General features: G+C 40.6%; 1 protein-coding gene and 2 long non-coding RNA genes across 4 annotated transcripts in view; 2 read left to right on the top strand and 1 right to left on the bottom strand.

Moving 5' to 3' along the window:
* The window catches only part of LOC113968049, an 18,833-nt gene extending 11,537 nt beyond the window's left edge, over window positions 1-7,296 (top strand). Inside the window, exon 4 of the long non-coding RNA XR_003534355.1 lies at window positions 7,184-7,296. This is a non-coding gene — a long non-coding RNA (uncharacterized LOC113968049). The remainder of the gene's footprint in view (window positions 1-7,183) is intronic.
* Window positions 5,718-20,185, bottom strand: ERCC4 (ERCC excision repair 4, endonuclease catalytic subunit). Of its 2 annotated transcripts, none has more exons than XM_027684263.1 (11): window positions 20,005-20,185; window positions 18,301-18,481; window positions 16,144-16,339; window positions 14,576-14,783; window positions 13,457-13,637; window positions 12,983-13,111; window positions 12,296-12,406; window positions 10,566-11,157; window positions 9,771-9,863; window positions 8,955-9,067; window positions 5,718-7,890 (listed from the first exon to the last, which is right to left on the bottom strand). In XM_027684263.1, exons 1-11 carry the CDS (start codon window positions 20,176-20,178, stop codon window positions 7,157-7,159), a joined length of 2,712 nt encoding a protein of 903 aa, XP_027540064.1. In that variant the 5' UTR covers window positions 20,179-20,185; the 3' UTR covers window positions 5,718-7,156. The 2 variants fall into 2 exon arrangements, with proteins under 2 accessions (XP_027540064.1, XP_027540065.1); XM_027684264.1 differs by lacking the exon at window positions 20,005-20,185 and adding an exon at window positions 19,100-19,285.
* Window positions 13,688-20,357, top strand: part of LOC113968050 — a 24,392-nt gene continuing 17,722 nt past the window's right edge. Inside the window, exons 1-2 of the long non-coding RNA XR_003534356.1 lie at window positions 13,688-13,777; window positions 18,803-18,894. This is a non-coding gene — a long non-coding RNA (uncharacterized LOC113968050). The remainder of the gene's footprint in view (window positions 13,778-18,802; window positions 18,895-20,357) is intronic.

Here is a 20,357-nt window from a genome sequence, read left to right as displayed (position 1 = left end):
ATATTCTCAAAGGCAAAGAGGCAAAGTGTTGATGTGAGAGTAGGGGATAGGACACGGATCTCCTCTGCAGACAAGACTGGGGTTGCATAACTGTTGCTTCCCCATAGTTTCCTCTCTACCTTGGCTAAATTTGATTAAAGAGTTCTAATTGCTATCTCAATCTATTTTATCCAGTACTTATAAGATGCCTAGATCCTCCAGTTGGCATCTACACACAACTGGGAAAAAAGCACCATCACTTAGCTGCTAATTTGAGCTTCCAAATTGAAGGTTTCGATGTTCAGTTAAGATGCAATTAGTTGAAAATGAGGTATTATGTACCAAAATCTCCATGTCAGCTTTGAAACTTAAGCTTATGATGAAGTAAGACATTTCAGAATTGAAATTATGGCTGCATTTTCTCTTCCTCTCCAGGCCAAACATGTGTTCATAATCCCTTCTACTTACTCATTATTTCTTAGCACACAATAGTAAATTAGGTCCACATGAGCCTTTCAGATAAATAAAACCAGATCATAACTGATTTGGCCTGGAGCCCATTTTGAAATCTGCCAGTTTAAGCAGCGTGGCCCTAAAAATAAGGGTCAAGCTAATTACAGCTGCTCAGAAATCCAGATTTTCTAGGTCTGAAGTGGGTCCTGCCTGCCAGCCTGAATTTCTCTGTAGTATTTAAAACTCACTCTTTGAACAGGGACTTGAACTGAGAAAGTCTAGCAGCAAAACAGTAACTTCTTGGTTCTTGACTCCGTGCTACCACTTAATCCCCAGCTTCCCTCTCTCACAGGGGAGTTAGAGATGACCCAGAAGACAAGATTAACCTGGCTTCTGGGTTTTATTGGTGAGTTCATGCCATAGGGTAGGTGTCATATTGGGTCCCAAAGCTGTACTGGAGGTGGCAGAATGTGTCTGCATGTGACCCAGGGTGAATCTGTGCATCAGTCCTGGGAATAAAGGGAAACTTCAGGTGTACATTACTCAGGGGATCACCAGACACTTACTGCAATGAAGACTTTTACCTTATACTGGTAATAAGCAACAGCACATCAGAACTGAAAAAACCTAGGGAAGGGTATGAAAGACAAGCTGAGTGAGGTGTGAACTGCCCCACGAGTCAGTGCTGAGTTTTGGTTTCACAGCTGCTTTGTCAGCTCAGCCATATCCCTTTGCCTTCTGTTTTTCTGGGTCCCTGTTTGTGAGATTAAATAAACACATCACCAAGTGCAGGACAGAACTAAAGCTCTTAATTTTATAACCTAGCAAAGAGACACAGTGCTCTCCTTATAGAGTCTCTGTATTTGACTAGAGGTTGTAATCTTTCAACCACAGATGGTCAAGTTAAATGAGTTCCACTTATGTCCACAGTCATTAAACAGGACCATTACTGTATTAATATAAGAAATCATCAGCAAGTCCATGAGTAAGCCTACTCTGCTACTGGACAGTCCTTCTGCTTCCCTCTGAACTCTGTGAGCTGTTTTGTACCTCATCTGTTTGTTAGTGCACACACTGAGACATAGAGTCATGTATGGTACTGGTACATTAAAGGTAAAATACATAAAAAAGGATTTAAAAAAATATTTTAAGCCTTTATAACCTATTACAGCTTAAGATTTAATGAAAAAGTGGAAAAAGTAATTACTATACCTGTTTAAGTCTTTTTAAAATTTTTTTTTCTTCTAAGATAAAATTTGTATTTAAGTTCATAGTTTTTAACTGTTATTAAGCAAGGTAAATATGGTCTGGAAAAAATATGATGGTAGTCTTCCATAATCGATTGAGAGTACTTGAAAGGGGTTTTTTTTCTTTCTTTCTTTCTTTTTTTCCTTATATTTTGCATGGAAGAAACTTCATCTGGTTAAAATCCTTGATCCAGTTTTAGAATTTGAACTTTCAACTACTTTTACATTCAGTAAACAAACTCTCCAAAACTTCACTTATGTGCAGAATGCTTAATTCTTGAAATATTGCACCGTTCCTAAAACTGCATTTAGATAAAGCTGTTCACCTTAATATGATATAAAAAACCAAACAAAGGAGAGGAGAAAGTTCTGACTTGCAGAAACAATCCTAGCTGGCTGTTCTGGGAATGATCTTCAGAATTAGCTCATTATTTATTCTTGGTGCACTCCACCAATTAAACAAACAGTTTTATATATAGAACCAGGGAAAGGCTTAGCTTACTTTTCCAGGGTCATTTCCAGAGCCTTGGACACTGAGGATGTGCAGGCTCATGTTACCCAGCCCAGCAGGTTCTGTGTCTGTGTGTGGATGTGCCAATGCCCAGTGTGATGTTACCCAGTCCAGCTGATAATGAACGGAAAGGCAGAGATTCCTGGGAGATATCAGCTGAAACTCCTCGTTTGGGGAATAATAAATGACTTATTCAAGCCACTAGAAATATGTCAGGGATCCCTAAGGAGGTGCTGGGGCTGAGAACCCCCCCCAACCCACTATATTTTAATATCAATGTCAGTTTAATAACTACAGTCTTTGATAGGAGATGATTAAGGTGAAAGAAAAAAGAAATAACACTGAGGGACAGAGGACCCTAGAAATGGGATCCAAGCATTTGTTTACAGAGGGAAGCTCTTACAAACAAATACAAGGTAAAATGCAAGCTGAGAGAATAGGATCTATTTAACCCCGAACTAATATTCCTAGGACTGCTTTATAGCAGTTGTGGATCAAGGTAATTTTGCCATGCTTTAAAAGAAAAATCACACTAAAATTAGCCCATTTTGATATATTGCAGCAACATCTTCTGTTTAGACAACAAATCACCATAGCAGTGTAGCAGCCCTGGTTACCCTTACTAAGTTCAGTAAGACTAAGGAATTCATCTCTCAGCTAAATATTGGCTGGCCAAGCTACTGAACAGTTCTTCCCTATTTTCAAGGTCGTGGCTGAGAATATTTCTTCCTCTTTATTTATTGCAGAGAAGCTTGCAAAATACACGTCAAAACTCAAGGAAAAAAATGGTCCTCCTGTTTGTATTGAAGTCTGGGAGATGAACTCCTAACATTTCGTACTCAAAATAAAAAATGGCAGTGAAACTTTAAAACCTTTGAATATTGCCATGTACAGCCTTATCAAAACACTTGGTCAGTCATGTACATTCTCTCTCTCTGGCCTTTGGAGTAAATTCCCACCCCAAACCTGCTGGCTGATTTCAAGAATAAAATACAAGGGGAGATAATAGTGCTGAAGTGATCCTCTTAGTTCCTCTTCTGTAGTATCATTTTTGATGGACAATGCCAGTGTTTCCTCTGGAGCCAAGGGGAGGAGAGCAGCTCAGAATTACCTCTCAGCTACACTCTGGGTCAAGTTTTGCACTGACTTCCTCTGATCCCATTTGTAGTGGCTGGTGGGGAGTGGGAACATTTAAAGTTTTTTTTTATTACTTAGAGGCTTCGGCATCATTCTGTGCCACATGAATCACACCCTTTTTCACATGTTAGAACTTCAACCTTGATTTAAAATAAACAAATGAGCAACTCCAGAGTACAGGGGATGTAATATTTACACATTACTAACCTCACCAAACCTGCTGTTATCACAGCTAAGTCATTTTTGATTGATAAACATCAAGAAAGATTCTTGATGTTTAATTCTTCCCCCCTCATCTTGTAGGTGAGGGATATTATTTCTTGTGGCTTCAAGCTGAACTTAGAATGAACTGGAAATAAAAGAAGCAAGAAATATAATTGACAAATAGGTATATCAGTTCTGTCTTACTGTTGCCTAGGCTGCCAGCCCACTGTGAAACTGGGTATTAGAAATATTGAGAGGAAGCTTTGGAGAGGATGACTATAGACAAAAACTGAAAACTTTGGTGAAAAAAGTTGCAAATTAAGAAAAATTAGTGCATATACTGTCGGTGAGTGCATTTTCAATGCAAGAAGGTATCTCACAGTTAAGCAGATATTAACCATTTCATATGAAGCACATAAAGGGCTTAGTTTGATTCTGCAAATATCCACAAATCTTTTGTCAAGAAAGAATGAGCGTGTGAACCAAGTTATAAATACAAAGCGCTACAAAATCCTGCAGCAAAGGTTTCTGATCTTTTTATGACCCTACTTGCATTTCTTAAAATCATGTACTTTAGAAAACAGATCAACTGAATATTAATGTAATTTAGGTTATCTTGGAAAAAGGGTTAAGGAGAACCTTATCCTAAAACAGTCCTTATAAAAGGATTGCAGACCTCACTCCTCCTGGAGCCCAAACTACAGAGCGGCTCTTGCTGAGCCCACACAGGACAAGTTTCTTTAATGACCCTCAGTTACACTTTTTTATGCTGTTTGGCATATAAATGTATCTGTTTAATAACAGTTTTTCTGGCAGACGTTTGCTTTTGGATTCTATTCTACAGTAATAGAATTGGAATTCTGGATGACTAAGGAAACCTTTAGAGACAAGTGTTTTTATATTTAAAAATTATGTTGTTTGTGGTTGTACTATCACTCTGCAAATGAGAAAGCCTCACAGCCACAACAATCTGCACATTTAAACTTCTCTACTTTCTCAAAGAGTCACTGTTTTTTACAGTGTTATAAGCAGCGTGGATTTTGGGTCAACTGGTTTACATTTAAGTTCTGAAAGCAGTCAATCCAGCTGGTACTAGAAAAGCCCTATGTTACACCTTCATGAAGAAGTAACTTCAAAAGTAGAGTTAGTTTTGGTTTGGAACTGCACAGTGACATTGCCAGCAAAAGCGTTCCTGCAAACTTAGTTCCCAATATCATGTGAACCCCATGGGCTTCACATATTGAGTGACCTGGAAACAGAGTCTTGGTTTGGGGATAAGAAAGAACCTGAGACACTCACAGACTGAAGACAGCAGGGTTCTGTTTGCTTTTTTTTAATAGAAAAGCACAGGCTTAAAACATCAAGCAATGACAAGACACAATATTCCACGACTGTTGCAAACGAGCTAAAGAACACCCCAAGGGCAGGATTTTCCTCAGTCACCCACCCGAGTGCTGTGAGTCCATCCAGGCAGAGCCTTGGCTGGGTTCCTTCAGGGTTAAGTGCTGTCAGAACACAAGTCCTGTTCCAGCTTGGGGCACAATGGGGACCTACTGCCCCACCAGGGGACACAGCTGAACCCAGCACAGAGAATGCCAGAGCACAGACAGCAAGAACAACAGGCAACAATGTTACTGGGGGGTGTTCAAAGAAAAAGACAAATCCTGCACAGAGAAAGAAAAGGAAAAAGCTTTACAAAAATTCCATGTATATAAGCAAAAGGTAATTGCATCAAAATATTTAGCAAATAATTATTTAATTGCATTTGTAATTTCATCTAGCATCCAACACAAAGCTACTACTTTATCACCTCTTCATATACCCTTCATTTTCACCCCATACAATCTATGCAAAACCCCCCAAACCTCACTGCCAGAGCCGAGGCAGTACCTGTGAAAAAACCCAACCCCACGGCTCCTGGAGCTCCAATGGCTGTTCTCAAAGGTTGGTCACCTCCCCTTTTCTAACACACTCAGGTCAGTTATGAACTTTGATTTTCTGCTCTCTTAGCACCATTTTATGGGTATTCTCAACCCTGATCATTTCCAACGCAAAAGTCTCATGAAAAGCTTGGTTTTATATTAAATAAATTAGAATATAGGGCAATATAAAATCACACACTAAAAATAAAAATGTTGATATCAACACAGCCAAATGAGAAACGAGATAATTAACAAATTTTAATATTATGGATGTATTTAATACTGAAATTTGCATCTGCAGAATTCACTTAGGAAATTTGTCACAGCTCAGCCCTAGAATATGTTAACAATTCATAGTTCATACTTAAAATGCACAGTAAACAAACCTGAAAGTGCACAGAACAGTTTGCACTGAACATGAACATAAAAAATATTTTCTCCTTTCATGAAGGAGATACTTTTGATCTGTTGTTCCCATTAGAATCGTATAAATACATGGACAAATCACAGATAAGGGTTTGTAAATAGCAAATGTAAATACATAACCACAGAATGACACTGGACCAACCCTTTTGGCAATGGCAGTTTGTTACCCAGTATCAAAGTTCAGTGCAGAATATATAATTTAACAATGAACACATTCACAAACTATCAAAAGAAGAATAACTTTTCCCTCTTTTATGCTACACAGAACGCTGAAAGTTTTATCTTCTAGATGACAATGGACAATTTGAGACATTAAAATGCAAGTGCAATTGGACACAGAAAGAAATCAATATTGAAAGAATTGTCCACACTTTTGGAAAACCTTGCTTAGAAAACTATTGCATTTTACAAGAGGAAATACGGCCTGGTATATTTAAAAGAATAGTGCCAATGGTATCCCCAGATTTTTCACTTGCCAGTGAATGATGTGAAAGAACTATCAAAACTGATTAAAAAAATAAGGCATCTTCAAAGTATAAGTAAGGCACACTGAGAGTTCAGAATCACTGTCCAGTCCAGCCCAAAGGAATGCACTTTGCAAAACCCATCAAGACAGAGCTGTACTGACTTTGGAATGGCAGAAAATATAACTTGCAGTAAAGTAAGCAAGGAGAATGTAAAGCATAGCATAGAACTGTATCTTACTGGGACAAAGGCTTACGATGGTAATTCTAAAATTTAGGATTGAGTCCAAGTATATTCTAAAAAACTCCTGAGCAAAGACTATGATATAGCTCATCACTGTCAATCAAAAACTGGCTGTTTCCAGAGAGCAAGACATTAAAAATGGCAAAAGCAAGGTGATGTTTTGTGCAGCAAGTCACACACACTAATCAAAACATGGTACATTTTTAGCTTTAACAAGACATCATAACTTCCATATGAAAACACCTTTATCAATTAGTCTTAGCACTTAATTCTTTTGGAATTGGTGAAAAAATTTAGTTAATTCAGTGGTAATTCAGTAATTCATTATTGAATTGGTTAAAGTGCTTTAAAACAAATAAAAATAATTCACATTTTTCTATTAGAAATACTTATTCCTTTTGAAACTTGCCTTCAGTAATAATTAACTCACATTTTCAAACTGATGGAACAGCATTAGCAAGAAAGAGCTGGTTATCTGAGAGGGGGCATTTATCAAAATATTTCATGTATTTGCCGAAGTCCTGTGCCAGAAGAGTTTATCTGTGCTCCACGTTGAACAATGGCATTAGTCACCTTTTGCTTTTCCCTTTGGCCAGTGCCTCTGCATAGGTGAGGTGAATGAAGTCGTAGAGTTGCGTGGCATTGGCAGCATTCCCCAAAATCCTGGAGAGCTCGTCCTTGGACAGCGTCACCAGCTCTGCGATGCTCCTCACGTGGTTCATCAGGGCCCGGCAGTTCTTGGCATTCACACCTGGCATTTTTAAGAGGAAGTCCTGGGGCCCAGGGTTGTACTTGTCCGACTCGGGCAGGATTTCGGAGTCTGCGGTCACGGCCATGGCCGTCTCTGCGTCGGGCTGGGGGTGGTTCTGTTTCAGCTCCTCGAACAGCTCCGCGGTGGCGTGGGGAGAGGGACACCACAGGATCCGCAGCTTCGGGAAATGCAGCGTAAGGAGGGTCAGTTTAGAAGTAACATCATTACTGGAAATTTCCTGCTGTAGAGAGCCCCGTGGGATCAGGGAGAACGATTTGTTAGGATCAAACTCAATCAGGAGGACTGGTCGCTTGTAGTACCGGCACATGGAAACGCACTGGGAATACAGCCTCCCATTGTTTAGGGAACCAATCAGATCGCTGATGCTTTTCCGCTCCACACAGATATCAGGAGTCAAAATATAATCTCCAACTTCCAGAGTAACAGGCTCAATGTCAATCCCACGGCGATGAATCAGCGACGGGAGCTCACTGCGGAATTCCCGCATATCCACGATTATAGTTTGCTGAACATCCTTCTGCTCCTGTCCCCCTAAAGAGCAAAATAAACACAGTTATCCCTATACTTGTGACGTGCAGCTCCAGCTGTAGAGCTTTCATGTGTGCTGCCAATGCTTCTGTAATGGATGGACTTCACATCCCAAATTATACCTCGAATTCAGCATTTAATAAATCCAGACTTCATTTAATTTTCAGTTGCCCAATTATGTCCTGTAGTTTATGGAGTACACTCTGCAGTTTCACAGAACTCCCATGCTACCTGCTGTAAGCTTTGTGCATGTGACAATGAAATACATTCAACTGTAGATGAAAGTTATTTAAATAAGTCAGGAAAATCTTTAAAAAGTTGCCTGCAAAACAAGACAACGAAGCTGATCCTTTCTATTTCCAGCTGTTTCCCACAGAAATATGGCATTTTATTGTAGGACTTATGTGTTGGCCTCTATAGGTCTGCAAAAAGACCACGTAAAGAGCCTGCAGCACCAAGGCCACAAAAGACATAAAAGCAAAGATTAGAGAGCAAATGGTAAAGGAGAGCAGGATTACAGGAATGACAGCAATGAAAAACAGGCAGAGCTGTGAAGATAAAGGCACAGTATAGATGTCAGAGGAAAGCAACAAAAATGTGGTTAGAACTGGAAAAAAAGAAAAAGGCTGTTTTATTACAAAGAAAGTGATCAAAAACACAATGTGCAGTCGTTTACCCAGGCAATCTGTTCTGCCAAGATGAAAAGATGTCCCCAACATTTACTAGCTCAAGGACAACTTGACTTCCTTTGACTATCTGCAGACTTCAGTTTCTATGTTTTAATTTCTCGCTTTACCAGCAGCACTAGAAAGTCTTACAGCCAACAAGCTTCCCAGAAACGATCCAAATTGTATCTGTCTCAATGGTAAAACCCTTCTTTAGTCTCTATTGTCAGAGAAAACCACAATTCACCGTCACTGGGAAATACTGTTTCTTTCCCATGAAGACTGCAGAGCCAGTGTAGGTGTCTGTGACCCTGGGGCTGGGTCCCTGGTGGCATTTCCAGGGCAGCAGTGATGGAGTTTTCCAGCATCTCCGAGCTCAGCCTGAGCCCAGGCCCTGCTCACCTGCTTTGCGTGTGTCGGCAGCCACCCCGGGGGGTTTGGCGTCTCGGATCAGGTCCAAGTTTGTTTCATCTCTCCCTTCTCTCTCTTCAGGAACAACCATGCTGGCCTTCTCTCTAAGGAACCACAAACAAACACACACTAAAAACTGCAAATATATGAGAAAAAACCACCAAAATAGTTTAACACCCTTCATCCAGATGTAAAATATATATAGTCTAATCCTAACTGCAGACCTGATCAGAACTGCAGTTCACCAGGTTTTCCACATTGTTGGGCTAGATGCTGTATTTCTATTTCAATTATCAGCACATTTTAGCATCTGATTATTTTTTTATTTCTAGAACTTCTCAGAGCATAATAAACAAAGGAACTAATAACTAGTAATAGCACTATAACCTGATGAGAAGATACTGTCAGTAAAAATACTGTCTTATACAGTCTAAGGAAATAATTATTTTGTTTCCCCAACTGACTTAGGTTATAAAAGCCTTAGGAATTATCTTACAAGAAATGCTACTTGCAGACAAAAAGACAATTACAAAAATGAAATTCACAGACAATTAGGGAAAAATCCAAGAGGTGCTGTTCAGCCTTAGAAGTTTAATATGAAATCCCGATAAAATTAATAAATAAAATGGGTTTTGACTTTTTGTTGATTCTCAGTGGGAAAGCTCTCTTAACACCTGAAAAACAATTGAATTAAAAGTTTATTTAAAGCCTTCACACAGTTAAGAACTTCACTCTATTTGAAGTGTAAGCATGTAAGGGAATTACATAGAACACTAATAATAAAGGTGGTTAAGGTAATTGTGTTACCGAATGAGTTTTTCAAAGGCCTCCTTCTCTTTCCTCAGAGCTGTGAGATAACGCTGCTCTTCTGTGGAGCCTCCATATATGAGAAAATAAACTCTGTAGGTATGAAAGAGAAAAAAAACACCTTACAAAACTTCATATTAACTTAAAAACACCCACAACCAACATTTAAGATTAGTAGCCTGACAAGTCAGTCAATAGTATATTAAAGTTTTCTGTATTTTTAATTAGTTTGTGAAATTTATTCATAAAAGTGAGTTTGGCAATTTACAGGTGTATCAAATACACAGTGTGGTGATCCTTCTGTCAGCTAGAACAAAGTATAACTGCAAATACTTCTCATTTTCTTTATTGTGTTTTCCTACACTTGTTTTTCTGTTGCAGTTTCTGAATTACTGGTCTTCAGCATGACCAACATCAGGAAATGTGAACATGAATTAAATCCAAAATGAATCTTATTGTGTAAAAATCATACCCACAGAAATGGTTTAAAATGAGACTACACCACCTCAAAATGATCTACTGCCCCTGAGATCATCAAAGCAGAGGTCTTGAAGAAGATGGAATGAACTTCAGGGTTTTTAACAGGTATGTTTCTGCCCTAAGGGAATAAATACCCTCTGGAAAGTAAAAATTATCTTTTGGTTACTCCAGACATTTTGCTTTTGTTTAAAATTAGGAAGAGGGCTAAACAGGAATTAAAGGGCAGCTAAAGAAAATGAACAGCTGCATGTTCTGCCTTGACTGCTGACAGTGCATTTTTTAGTTTTTAAGACTAGAATTACCCAGTGAACTTGCCTCAGAGGCTTCCCAGGCCTGCTGGCCTTGTAGATCTCCAGCTGCCGGACAAAGGTGAGTTCTGCATCATACAACACCACATATCTGGGCTCCACCTCGTGCAGGACGCGGGTGAGGGCGTAGGGATCCCCACAGCTCTGCAGCGGGTGGATGATGGTCAGCGGGTCCTTGAAAATCCCATAGTAACAATCGGAGGGGAGGTTCACATCAAAATCTTCAGGAATGGCCTCTTCACCGCTGCTTTCTTGGCTACTGCTTAATTCTTTGTTCTCTTCCACCTCTAACTCCTCTCTCTTTTCCTCCTCGGTTTTCCCCATCATTTGGATTATAGTCCGGTCTTGTTGCTTCTTGTGTTTCTTTTGTTTTGAAGAAGCTGCAAGTTTGGCTTTTTTGGCTTGAGGCCCTGGATCTGATTTGGCATTTCCTTTGGACTTGATGGCTTTTCTGTCTGTAATCCATAGTTCTCCAGCTTTCTCATCCTTTCCAAAGGTTTTGTTATACAGCCTTGTTAAAAAAGCTTCTGCCCCAGCAATAATAAACTCCCTGAGCTGTGCACAGGCTCGGTCATCACTGGCACAAATGAGCACTTGCCCTGCAGTCAAGAAACAATATCATTTTTACAGGCTGTAATGCTGTGCTGCTTTTCCACCTACAAGGCATCTCTTAAGCCAATTGGTTTTACTGAGCCTGGAAGTAATGCCTGCCAAAGACTTTTGTATTTGGTTGTCACAGTTGCTCTGGACTTGGAGAGAAATCTAAAGTGCATGGGCGTTTTGTACCAAACTAGATTAGAGGAGATTAATGGAAGTTCAGCATTCCTTATTCTCACAACATCTAAATTTGTGAGGTTGTCCTTCTGGCCATCTGAAACATAGTGTGTATTGAAACATACTCACAACTACTTCTTTTTAAGACGTGGAATAAGACAGAACTTAATTTAGACCATTCTAATTTTCAGCCTTTGTCAGCTGTGATAGAAAGTCAAAAAATACATATTTCACACAGTATTATTGACATTTGTGGTCTTGAATAACAATTCTCCACAAGCTGACTCAGATAAACTCCTACAACACTAGGTGAGAGAGCCAGTTCTTATGCAGTCAGAACACTGTGGGTGGGAGAAAAGAGCACTTTTTACCCTTACTATTTCCTAAAATAAAACTTGCTGAAATTTAAGGGGCTGAACAGCCCTAAAATAGGAAAGGCAGCAAAGCAGTTAGACTCTCTACCCTGCCTTCTAATCTCTACCCCATTTATGTGCATCTCCTGGAGAGGCACATTTTCAAGTGGAGGAGAAGAAATGTATGAGTTAGAAAGGGCAATTTTTTGAACTTGAACTTAAGAAATGAATGAATGGTACCTTGATTATTATAAATTTCCATGTCAGTTTTGTTGGGGTTGGAACTAAGGTATCAGTATAATATTGAAATGTAAGTTAAAAAAATTTCTCAGAATAATACAGGTTCTTTCCTAAACTGTACTGCATGGTAACCAACAGCATTTCTCTCTGAGAGCAAGAATTAAATACGAGTTTATGTAAAACTGTCTAATTTTACATAGTTTATGTAAACAGTAAACATAAACTCCTCATCTTAAGTCCACAAATTATTAAATTTAAATTAGCTCTTTGATAAAACTGCAGTAAAGAGTTAGGTTCCCTCTCTCCAAAGACAAGCAGAAGTGCAAACCAGCCGTACCGTGAAAACTTTCATCATTTAGTAATCTCTCACCTGGACCACCAAGGTTGTCACTGTTCTTATTCTCATTTTCAATCTCTTTCAGTACTTCTCTCAAAGCTTCCCATTTTGGGTTACTTTCGAGAACCAGTTCCCTTTTCAGTTCTGAAACAAAGTAAGATTGAACATAGCAGCTCCTACAGCCAAAATATCCCTCAGACTTTAAATTAGTGGTTAGATGTCAATAGCGTGATGGCTGTTGGCAAATATGATATTCAACAGCCTACATATGCAATGTGTTATGCTACTGGGTTGGAGAACACTCTTCACTTTAAAAATGGGGATAAGTGCTTTAGTGAAGCAAAAAGTTGAAATATTCAGTTATTCTTCAATTCTGAAACTCCTGGGTATATTTTTTTAATAAAAACAACCCCAGCCTCCTACCTGTTCAAGTAAAATCATAAAGATCAAGCTAAACACCAGTGCAACACAAGAATTCCATAAAAGCTCTCCCAGTGATCAGCTGAGCAAGCTTAGGAGAACCCCTTATTTCTTCATGACTCTGGTATGTTGTTTATTATATGCTTTTTGAACTAAGATTGTGTCTCAGCTTATCCCAGCTAACAGACTGAGATCCTGAGCTGTGTAAGTTCACGTAGGGAACCAGAGCCCCAGTAATAACATGCGAAGCACTTGAAATCGTGTGACACTCCCAAACTTAAAATTAGGAATGATCAGTACCATTTTCCTTCCTCACATCACGTTTTTCAGAGCCTTTGCCTTTCTGACTCAGCTTCTCCTCTGCAATGCGATAAACTCGAGCCCGAGCGTTCACAAACATCGAGGTGCTGGCGTCAAGGAACAGCCAACCTGAGGGAAAGGAGGAGGAAGCAGCACTAGTTTGACATCTGCAATGGGGATGTGTTTCAACCCTTTGCAGTATCAGCCCCAAACTTCTCATCTGGAATACCTGTGCTACCTGCTTGCTGTGCAATCACCAGCTTAATAAGAGACAAATGTGATGCAAATCTGCCCCTGTTAAGTAACAGCAGTTAGGTGGGAAGATGAAAGCATTATCTGTCAATAAAAACCTACATCCTTATGGCTGGTTATGTAAAACCTAATTAGGTACCTTCAAATGTTTGGGAATGCTAATTAAAAACATCAGCATTTCACTGTTTCATGAATTGACTTGTATGGATCTTCAGTGTTTACCTGAATTCTCACCAAAAGCTTTTTCACTTGCTTTCAGTGACTCCAGAAGATTAAGGAAGGTGACACAATCATACTGAGTGAGATACAGGAGCAAAGTACGGAGTATCTTCAAATCCTGGACCAAAGATTTTGTCTTAGCTCCAAGCTGATGCCAGAGAGGATCTAAATAGTGACGTATTGTCTGGAAATATAAATTGGAAAGTTCAGGATGTCAAATATATAGTCCACTAACCATGCTAAAAATCCACTTTTTTTTCCCCTTTATAGGGGATGCCACTAGTTTCCTGAAGTTATTAAGGATACCAAATTAAAGATCTGATGGTAAGGTATTTTTTTTATATAAGTTATCATTTTTTAGCAAAGTTAACATAATATAGATGCCTTTATGTAAAATATTTCAGCAATTAGCAGATGTATATCAATGAATGCTTTCAGTACACTTTTTCCTTTCCATCAAATAATAAAACACTGGTACAATACTCCCCCCCCCTTAATTTACTGGCACTGGCCTGTAAAGCAGAAACCATTATAATGGCATTTAATTTCCAAAATAAGGTTGGTACCATGCAGATGTGCAACCTGTAAAGCTTAAGGAAAAAACCTCCAGATATTTAAAGTACAGAAGGCCTTACATCAGGATTAAATAGTAGTTAAGAAATAACTGTGTTTCACTACGATGGTTGAAGTTTATGACTTCACCTTACAGAAAGCACATGTATGCCAAACATTGCACATCTGCCACAAACAGCAATGAACACACAATTATTGACATATATAAAGATACAGCAGATGCATGCATGTGCATATTGTCTACTATATACTTGTGCTTCTCCTACTAGAGAAAATGGAAACCACAAACAGGAAAGAAAACCTTGAATCAGGATGTTCTTGCTGTAAGCCTTGGGAAATGAAGGAAGAACAATAACACCTATACACCAAAAACCCTACTGGCAACTGTCACATCACTATTAAATCACCTGGTACCACTAATAAGCATGTCATGGGAGAACATTCAGCTGCTGAAGGTTATTAATTTTACAAATAACATTTCTGTTTGTATGGCAGTTTGAAGATCTACATCCTGTTAGTTAGACACTGCAAAACAATCAAAATGGTTACCTTGTCAAAAGGTTTTCCAATCGCATTTTCTAAAGAGAGATCTTCTACTTCAAGAACTGGATTATAACGTTTGAGTTCTCTCAGACAGGCATTCAAAATGTCCAGGATTGAGGTCTGGATAGCAAGCATAGCAGGGGTCATTGCCACATGTATTTCCACCACTTCAGGTTTATGCTTCTCTAAAAATGAGTTCACTGCTATATGAAATCTAAGAGGAAAACAGCTTATTAAGATTTACATGGAAAGTTTTCTTGACCCACAATTACTCAAAAGTTTGTATGAACTACAATTACAATTGTTTTAAATGTGAACAAGTAAGTTAATTCCAAAGTAAATCAGATTCTACTGATGTGATGACTGCAATCTTATGAACAGCCTCAGAAAACCATCTGTTCCACAATGATGCCTGTAGGCATTCTAGTCATGAGAGCCTATAGGGCTGGTGAATGAGCCATGGCAAATTACTGCACTAGATTCTGCATCATCAATACACTGAACAAATACTAAAGTAAACCCCAAAAAATCTCATAAGGGGGAAACAGGAACTGGCTCATGAATTCTTTGAAATCAGACACCGCACCAGCAGGTTCTGTGACATTCCCAGCTTGCAAGGATGAGCAGCAGGTCCTGGTTGGAACCCTCCCCTGCAGCCCCTCAGCTGCACAGGCACAGACATGTCACTGCCTTTCCCTAACAGGGAGGCTCGGAGAGCCCAGTGCCTGCCAACCTCTGGAACTCCCAGGGCATCTCCCTTCCTGCAACACTGCACCCCCAGGCCTTGCCGTGGGTCAGAACCCGAGGAACAAAACAGAGAGAGCTTTCATCCAACCTTTCTTGCCCTAGTTATGTCCACTTCTACTTCCCTGGGATACTGGAAGAAAGACTGTTAAAAACAGAGTTTACAAGGCAGAGTGACAGTTCGTTAAGATGGAGTGAAACACATTCTAGCCTGGAACAAATGGGCAGAGCTCCTGCCCAAGGCAAGAGCACTGAATGGGGCAGCAGATAAAGGCTCCAGTTCCATTTGTGGCTCTGCTTCTGAATGACTTAACACATGCCACAAACTCAGTAATTTGTTTTTTATCGGTCATTAAGAAATATTCTTCATACACAACATACATGTAAAAGAAGATTAAAAAAATCTGACATGTAGAAAGAGATCCATGGGGTTTCATCACAGCTGGAAACAAATACCTCCCTGAATGGAGAACTGAGAGACTGTATTCTTGTTACTTCATGGCTTAAATACTCTGTTTCATAAGGGAAGTTTTTTTGAGCTATTAGGAGTGTCACTTTCTGCTGTGATCTCTGTTGGCTAAAAGGCCAGCTCTGCCATAAGATTCAGCCCCTTACAGAGTTAATTTGAGTCTATTTTCAAAAATATGAACAGAAATTTAGCATCTTCAAGACCACTTCAGTCAAAACCTGACTGAAGTTTGTTTGGGGATCTAAGAGGGAACACCCATAAGCAGTGTGACTGCATACACCTCATTTTCTGAGGAACCCATCTAACATCCTTCATCTTTCTTTTAAGTTTAACTCTCCAGTGAAGTAAAGAAGTGCCTCACCTTGGCCACAGATAAAGCTTACTGACAAAAAGGTTTTTCATCACTCTTTCCACGTGGCAAAAGCCAGTGTTAAATGCAACAGCATTATCTGTAAAAGCTTTAATGAAGCCTTGCTTGTTCTTCTGGCGATACAGGCGCAGGATAAATGCTTCCTGGCAGGACTCGATGATTCTGTGTGCTTTGTACACCAAAATGCCTGGCAAAATAAAACATTTTCAAGTTAGAAGAAGTTGAGAAAGGTCCAACTTTGTATAGAATTTTCCTCCTAACTGTCTTATTATTCTAATATTGTTTGTATTATAGGAATTTAAATCTTCTAAAATGAGTGTTGAACAAATTTTCTGGGGTTCGAACAAGTCACTCCTCAGTTTCAGTACCATAGAACTGCCAAATAACAGAACTGGGTTAATGATGCATCTTTAATTAAAAAAAAAAATTAAAAATCTTGTGCTTGAGTGGCAGGACTTATTAGCTTAGAAAATTCTTTATTCCTGAGGCATAACTTGAACTTGAGCCTTTGAAAAGCAGGAAAAGCAGATGCACGACAGAACACACTGTTACAACAGAGCAAGTTTGACACTTTCAAGTCTGTGATATTTGCATTCTTTTGTTAGAGAAATTCTGGAATTAGTCTTGTCAAGTATGTTTCATTGGTAACAGTTCAAGTGTTTACACATTCAAAGAACTTCTGAAAACAATTTGTATTGCTTTTCTCCCCCTTCTGATAAGTCATATTAAGGATGGCAAATACTATCAACTGTATGAGTCCACCCCCAATTTTATTCAGGGCTATGGGGATATTAGGAATAAAAGATTTATCAAGCATATTTCAGTAAAGAGAAATGAAACAACAATTTAATTTAATTAGGTGTTCGAGACAAATACTTCTGGGATTCACAGTTCACTCAGCCAAGACCTGTTAAACTCAGGCGTATTTTTTCCTCCCACTTAATCACATTAAATGGCACACTGCATTCTTCCCTCTCCCCTGCTGAAGTGAGGCCTATGTGGTAACTCTTATCTGTTCACAGCTTGCAGTGGAATCATAAATGCCTTTCTGAAATGGAAGCAAAGGACATCAAACATCCCAGGTTTTACCTTGTACCTACATAAGTTCATAAACTTACAGTGCATTTAATTCTGCAACAAGTTTCTTCAACTCAGCACCTAGACATTGATTTTAATATGCCTTTGCTTGGAAAATGAAAAAGCATCTAGAAAAAAAGGATTCCATATAACTGCTAGCCATTCATGATTAAGTCATGGAATAATCCACTACAAGGTATCTTTCTAGTCATTGTTAGATCTGTCCCATGAAGCAAATTTTTCAGGACATAACAATGATCACACACATTTCTGAACAACTTCCAGTTTGTCAAGATGTGACTCGGAATGGACATGACAGGGGACAACCAATTTGTGACGGGCCAGTAAGACTGTGTGTTTATCATAATACCTTCTGACTTTCACTCAATATATATCTGCTTATGGAGTGAGTTTGTACCTGCTCTGTAAGCCCTTTTATTACCACTTTTTATTAAACCCACTTGCATCAGTTTTACTGTGCTGTCAAGTACATCATTTTTACCTGGCTAAAACTACCAGGAATAATTCTTCTTTACTGCAGTGAAAATTTCTTATCTCCATTTAGCTGGACTTTATGAGTTCATCAGATGTTAATTCACATGTGATTCTACACTGATTTTATAAACAACATTTCTAAAACCTAGAAACACTTTTTCTGTGTTACCTCCTCAAGAAACACTATTACAAGTTTTTGTTGGTTTGGCTGTACAGTCTCACACACAGGTAAGGTACATGGAACCAGGTGTTGGGGAAGCTGGAAATGAAGCAGTGGGTCTATCACAGCTGCTCTGGCACTGACCTCTGGTGGCAATGCAAAACCTGTTACAGCTCTGTAAAAATAATGTGCATGTTTTCAAATGGTATGATTAAATAAGACAAACAAGTTTGGAGCAAAGAAAACTATTAAAAATAAGAAAGAACTACATATTTGCTCTTTTTACCTCAGTCTTGGTGGGAAGGAAAGGAAAAGTTCTTCAACTTCAATAGTGGTTAGTAGAACTCTTCATATAGAATTAAGCTTTATGTATGTTCAAACAGAACACTTTTACCTTCATTTCATTAAACTCTTACCAGTAATGAGGTTGGCAGGAATTCTGTCAGTAAGGAAATCCACCACCAGGATCCGACTTGTTGCAAAGATGACTCCTCCTTGTGTGTAAAATTCGTACCGAGTGTTATTTGCAATTTCATTGGTAACGCGCCGAGGAAGGTGAACAACTCCATCTGACCTCAGCTGGTCAATAAAATACTCCTAAACCGAATACAAGAAAAACAAAGACATAATCGTGGTAACTAATGAAAGGGATGCAATAAACACCTTTATTATACATACCCTGCCAATTTTTAGGAGCAGTCCAAAACAAATTAAAACATGACAGTATAACATACTAAAGGAAGTCACAATTATCATGACTTTTTTCTTCTTTTGACATACTTTGTTCAGTTTCAAACTCATCTGGGTGATTTAAAATCTACATATTGTCAGTAGTAGCTAGAAAATACTTAAGTAAATATGAGCAACTGACACTCAAAGGAGCTTACACTTTCCTGTATTTCCACAGCTCATTTTCAGAGAACATGCAATTTTAATACTGCCTTAAGAACAGAGAATTGGGAAGAGTTCATCTTCTGATGCCCTCACCTGCTATCAGACAACTACAGCAGGTAGGCCCTATACATGAAGCTTAATCTTATAAACTAAAGCTGTGATATTTATTCCCCTATGGCCACTATAAAAAGTCTGCAGGACCTCACTTCCCTGATGGTGGGAAATCTCCCTGGTTCCAGGGAAAAAAGAGCAGCTATTTTTTGTACAAGCAGGGACAAACCTTCAGCAAGTTTCATCCCTTTCCGCTCAGTGGTTACTTACAATTCTGTACATATGCTTGTTTTAGCTCAGTATTGTTTTGGGGGCTTTACTGTGCTGCAGGAGTAGGAATTCAGCTGATGTGATCCCGAGTGTGTCTGGTCTGACAGCTTCCCCAGGGACACGGGGTCCTGGGGGACAACCAGCTGTCCCTGAGCCAGCAGTGCCCTCGTGGCCAAGAAGGCCAACAGTGTCCTGGGGTGCATTAGGAAGCGCATTGCCAGCAGGTCGAGGGAGGTGATCCTGCCCCTCTACTCAGCCCTGGTGAGGCCCATCTGGAGTGTTGTGTCCAGTTCTGGGATCCTCAGGACAAGAGAGACACGGAGTGGGTCCAGCGCAGGGTGACAAAGGATGGGGTGACTCTCCTCTGAGGACAGGCTGAGGAACTAGGTCTGTAAAGCCCTGAGAAGAGACAGCTGAGAGGGGACCTCCTCAATGTCTGTCATATCTGCAGGGAGGGGGCAAAGGATGGACCGGGCTCTGCTCGGAGGTGCCCAGCAATGGGACAAGAGGGAACGGGCAGGAACTGATGCTCAGGAAGTTCCACCTGAACATGAGGAAGAACTTCTTCCCTGTGCAGTGACCGAGAACTGGAACAGATTGCCCAGAGAGGGTGTGGAGTCTCCTCACTGGGGATACTCCCGAACTGTCTGGACACAATCCTGTGCCGTGTGCTCTGGGATGACCCTGCTGGAGCAGGAGCAGGAGGTGGGACCAGATGACCCACTGTGGTCCCTTCCAGCCTGACCCACTCAGTGATTCTGTGACAGCGCCCGGCCCGGCCCCGGATCCCGCACACCCACCCCCGGCCCGCTCCCGGCCCCAGGAGCCGCTCCCGCCCGGGGCACTGCGGGGCCGCGCCCGCCGGCCCCGAGCGGGGCAGCGCCGGGCGCTGACAGCCCCCTCACCTCCTCGGCGGGGCCGGTGTTGAGCACGAGCACGAGGCTGGCGGGCTCGCAGTAGAGGCGCAGGAAGCGCAGCAGCAGGCGGTCGATGCCGAGCCCCCGGGCGCACACCACGAGCCCGTCCCGGTGGAACAGGTCCAGGAAGATCTGGCTCTCGTGCTCCAGCAGCGCCGCCATCGCCGCGCGCGACCGCGCACGCGCCCCGACCAACCGCTGCCGCGCCGGCGGCGCCCCCTGGCGGGCACGTGAGCGCGGTCCTCCAGCGGGGGCTGAGGGAGAGCGGGGATGGCAGGGACAGGAGAGAGAGCTGGGACAGGAGAGAGAGCTGGGACAGGAGGGACAGCAGGGACAGGAGG

Source organism: Neopelma chrysocephalum, unplaced genomic scaffold (assembly GCF_003984885.1).
Source record: "Neopelma chrysocephalum unplaced genomic scaffold, ASM398488v2 Primary Assembly neopelma1_65c, whole genome shotgun sequence".
NCBI classification, from domain to species: Eukaryota; Metazoa; Chordata; class Aves; order Passeriformes; family Pipridae; genus Neopelma; species Neopelma chrysocephalum.
This window is presented reverse-complemented; position numbering and strand designations above follow the sequence as displayed.

Bases quoted from the DNA above. Each gene is read 5' to 3' on its own strand.
- ERCC4 (XM_027684263.1), bottom strand. From the start codon at position 20,178: ATGGCGGCGCTGCTGGAGCACGAGAGCCAGATCTTCCTGGACCTGTTC. The intron at 18,482-20,004 runs GTGAGGGGGCTG...TATTCGGTTTAG, and splicing joins ACACCGGCCCCGCCGAGGAG to GAGTATTTTATTGACCAGCT. The intron at 14,784-16,143 runs GTGAGGCACTTC...TTTTCCTCTTAG, and splicing joins AAGCTTTATCTGTGGCCAAG to ATTTCATATAGCAGTGAACT.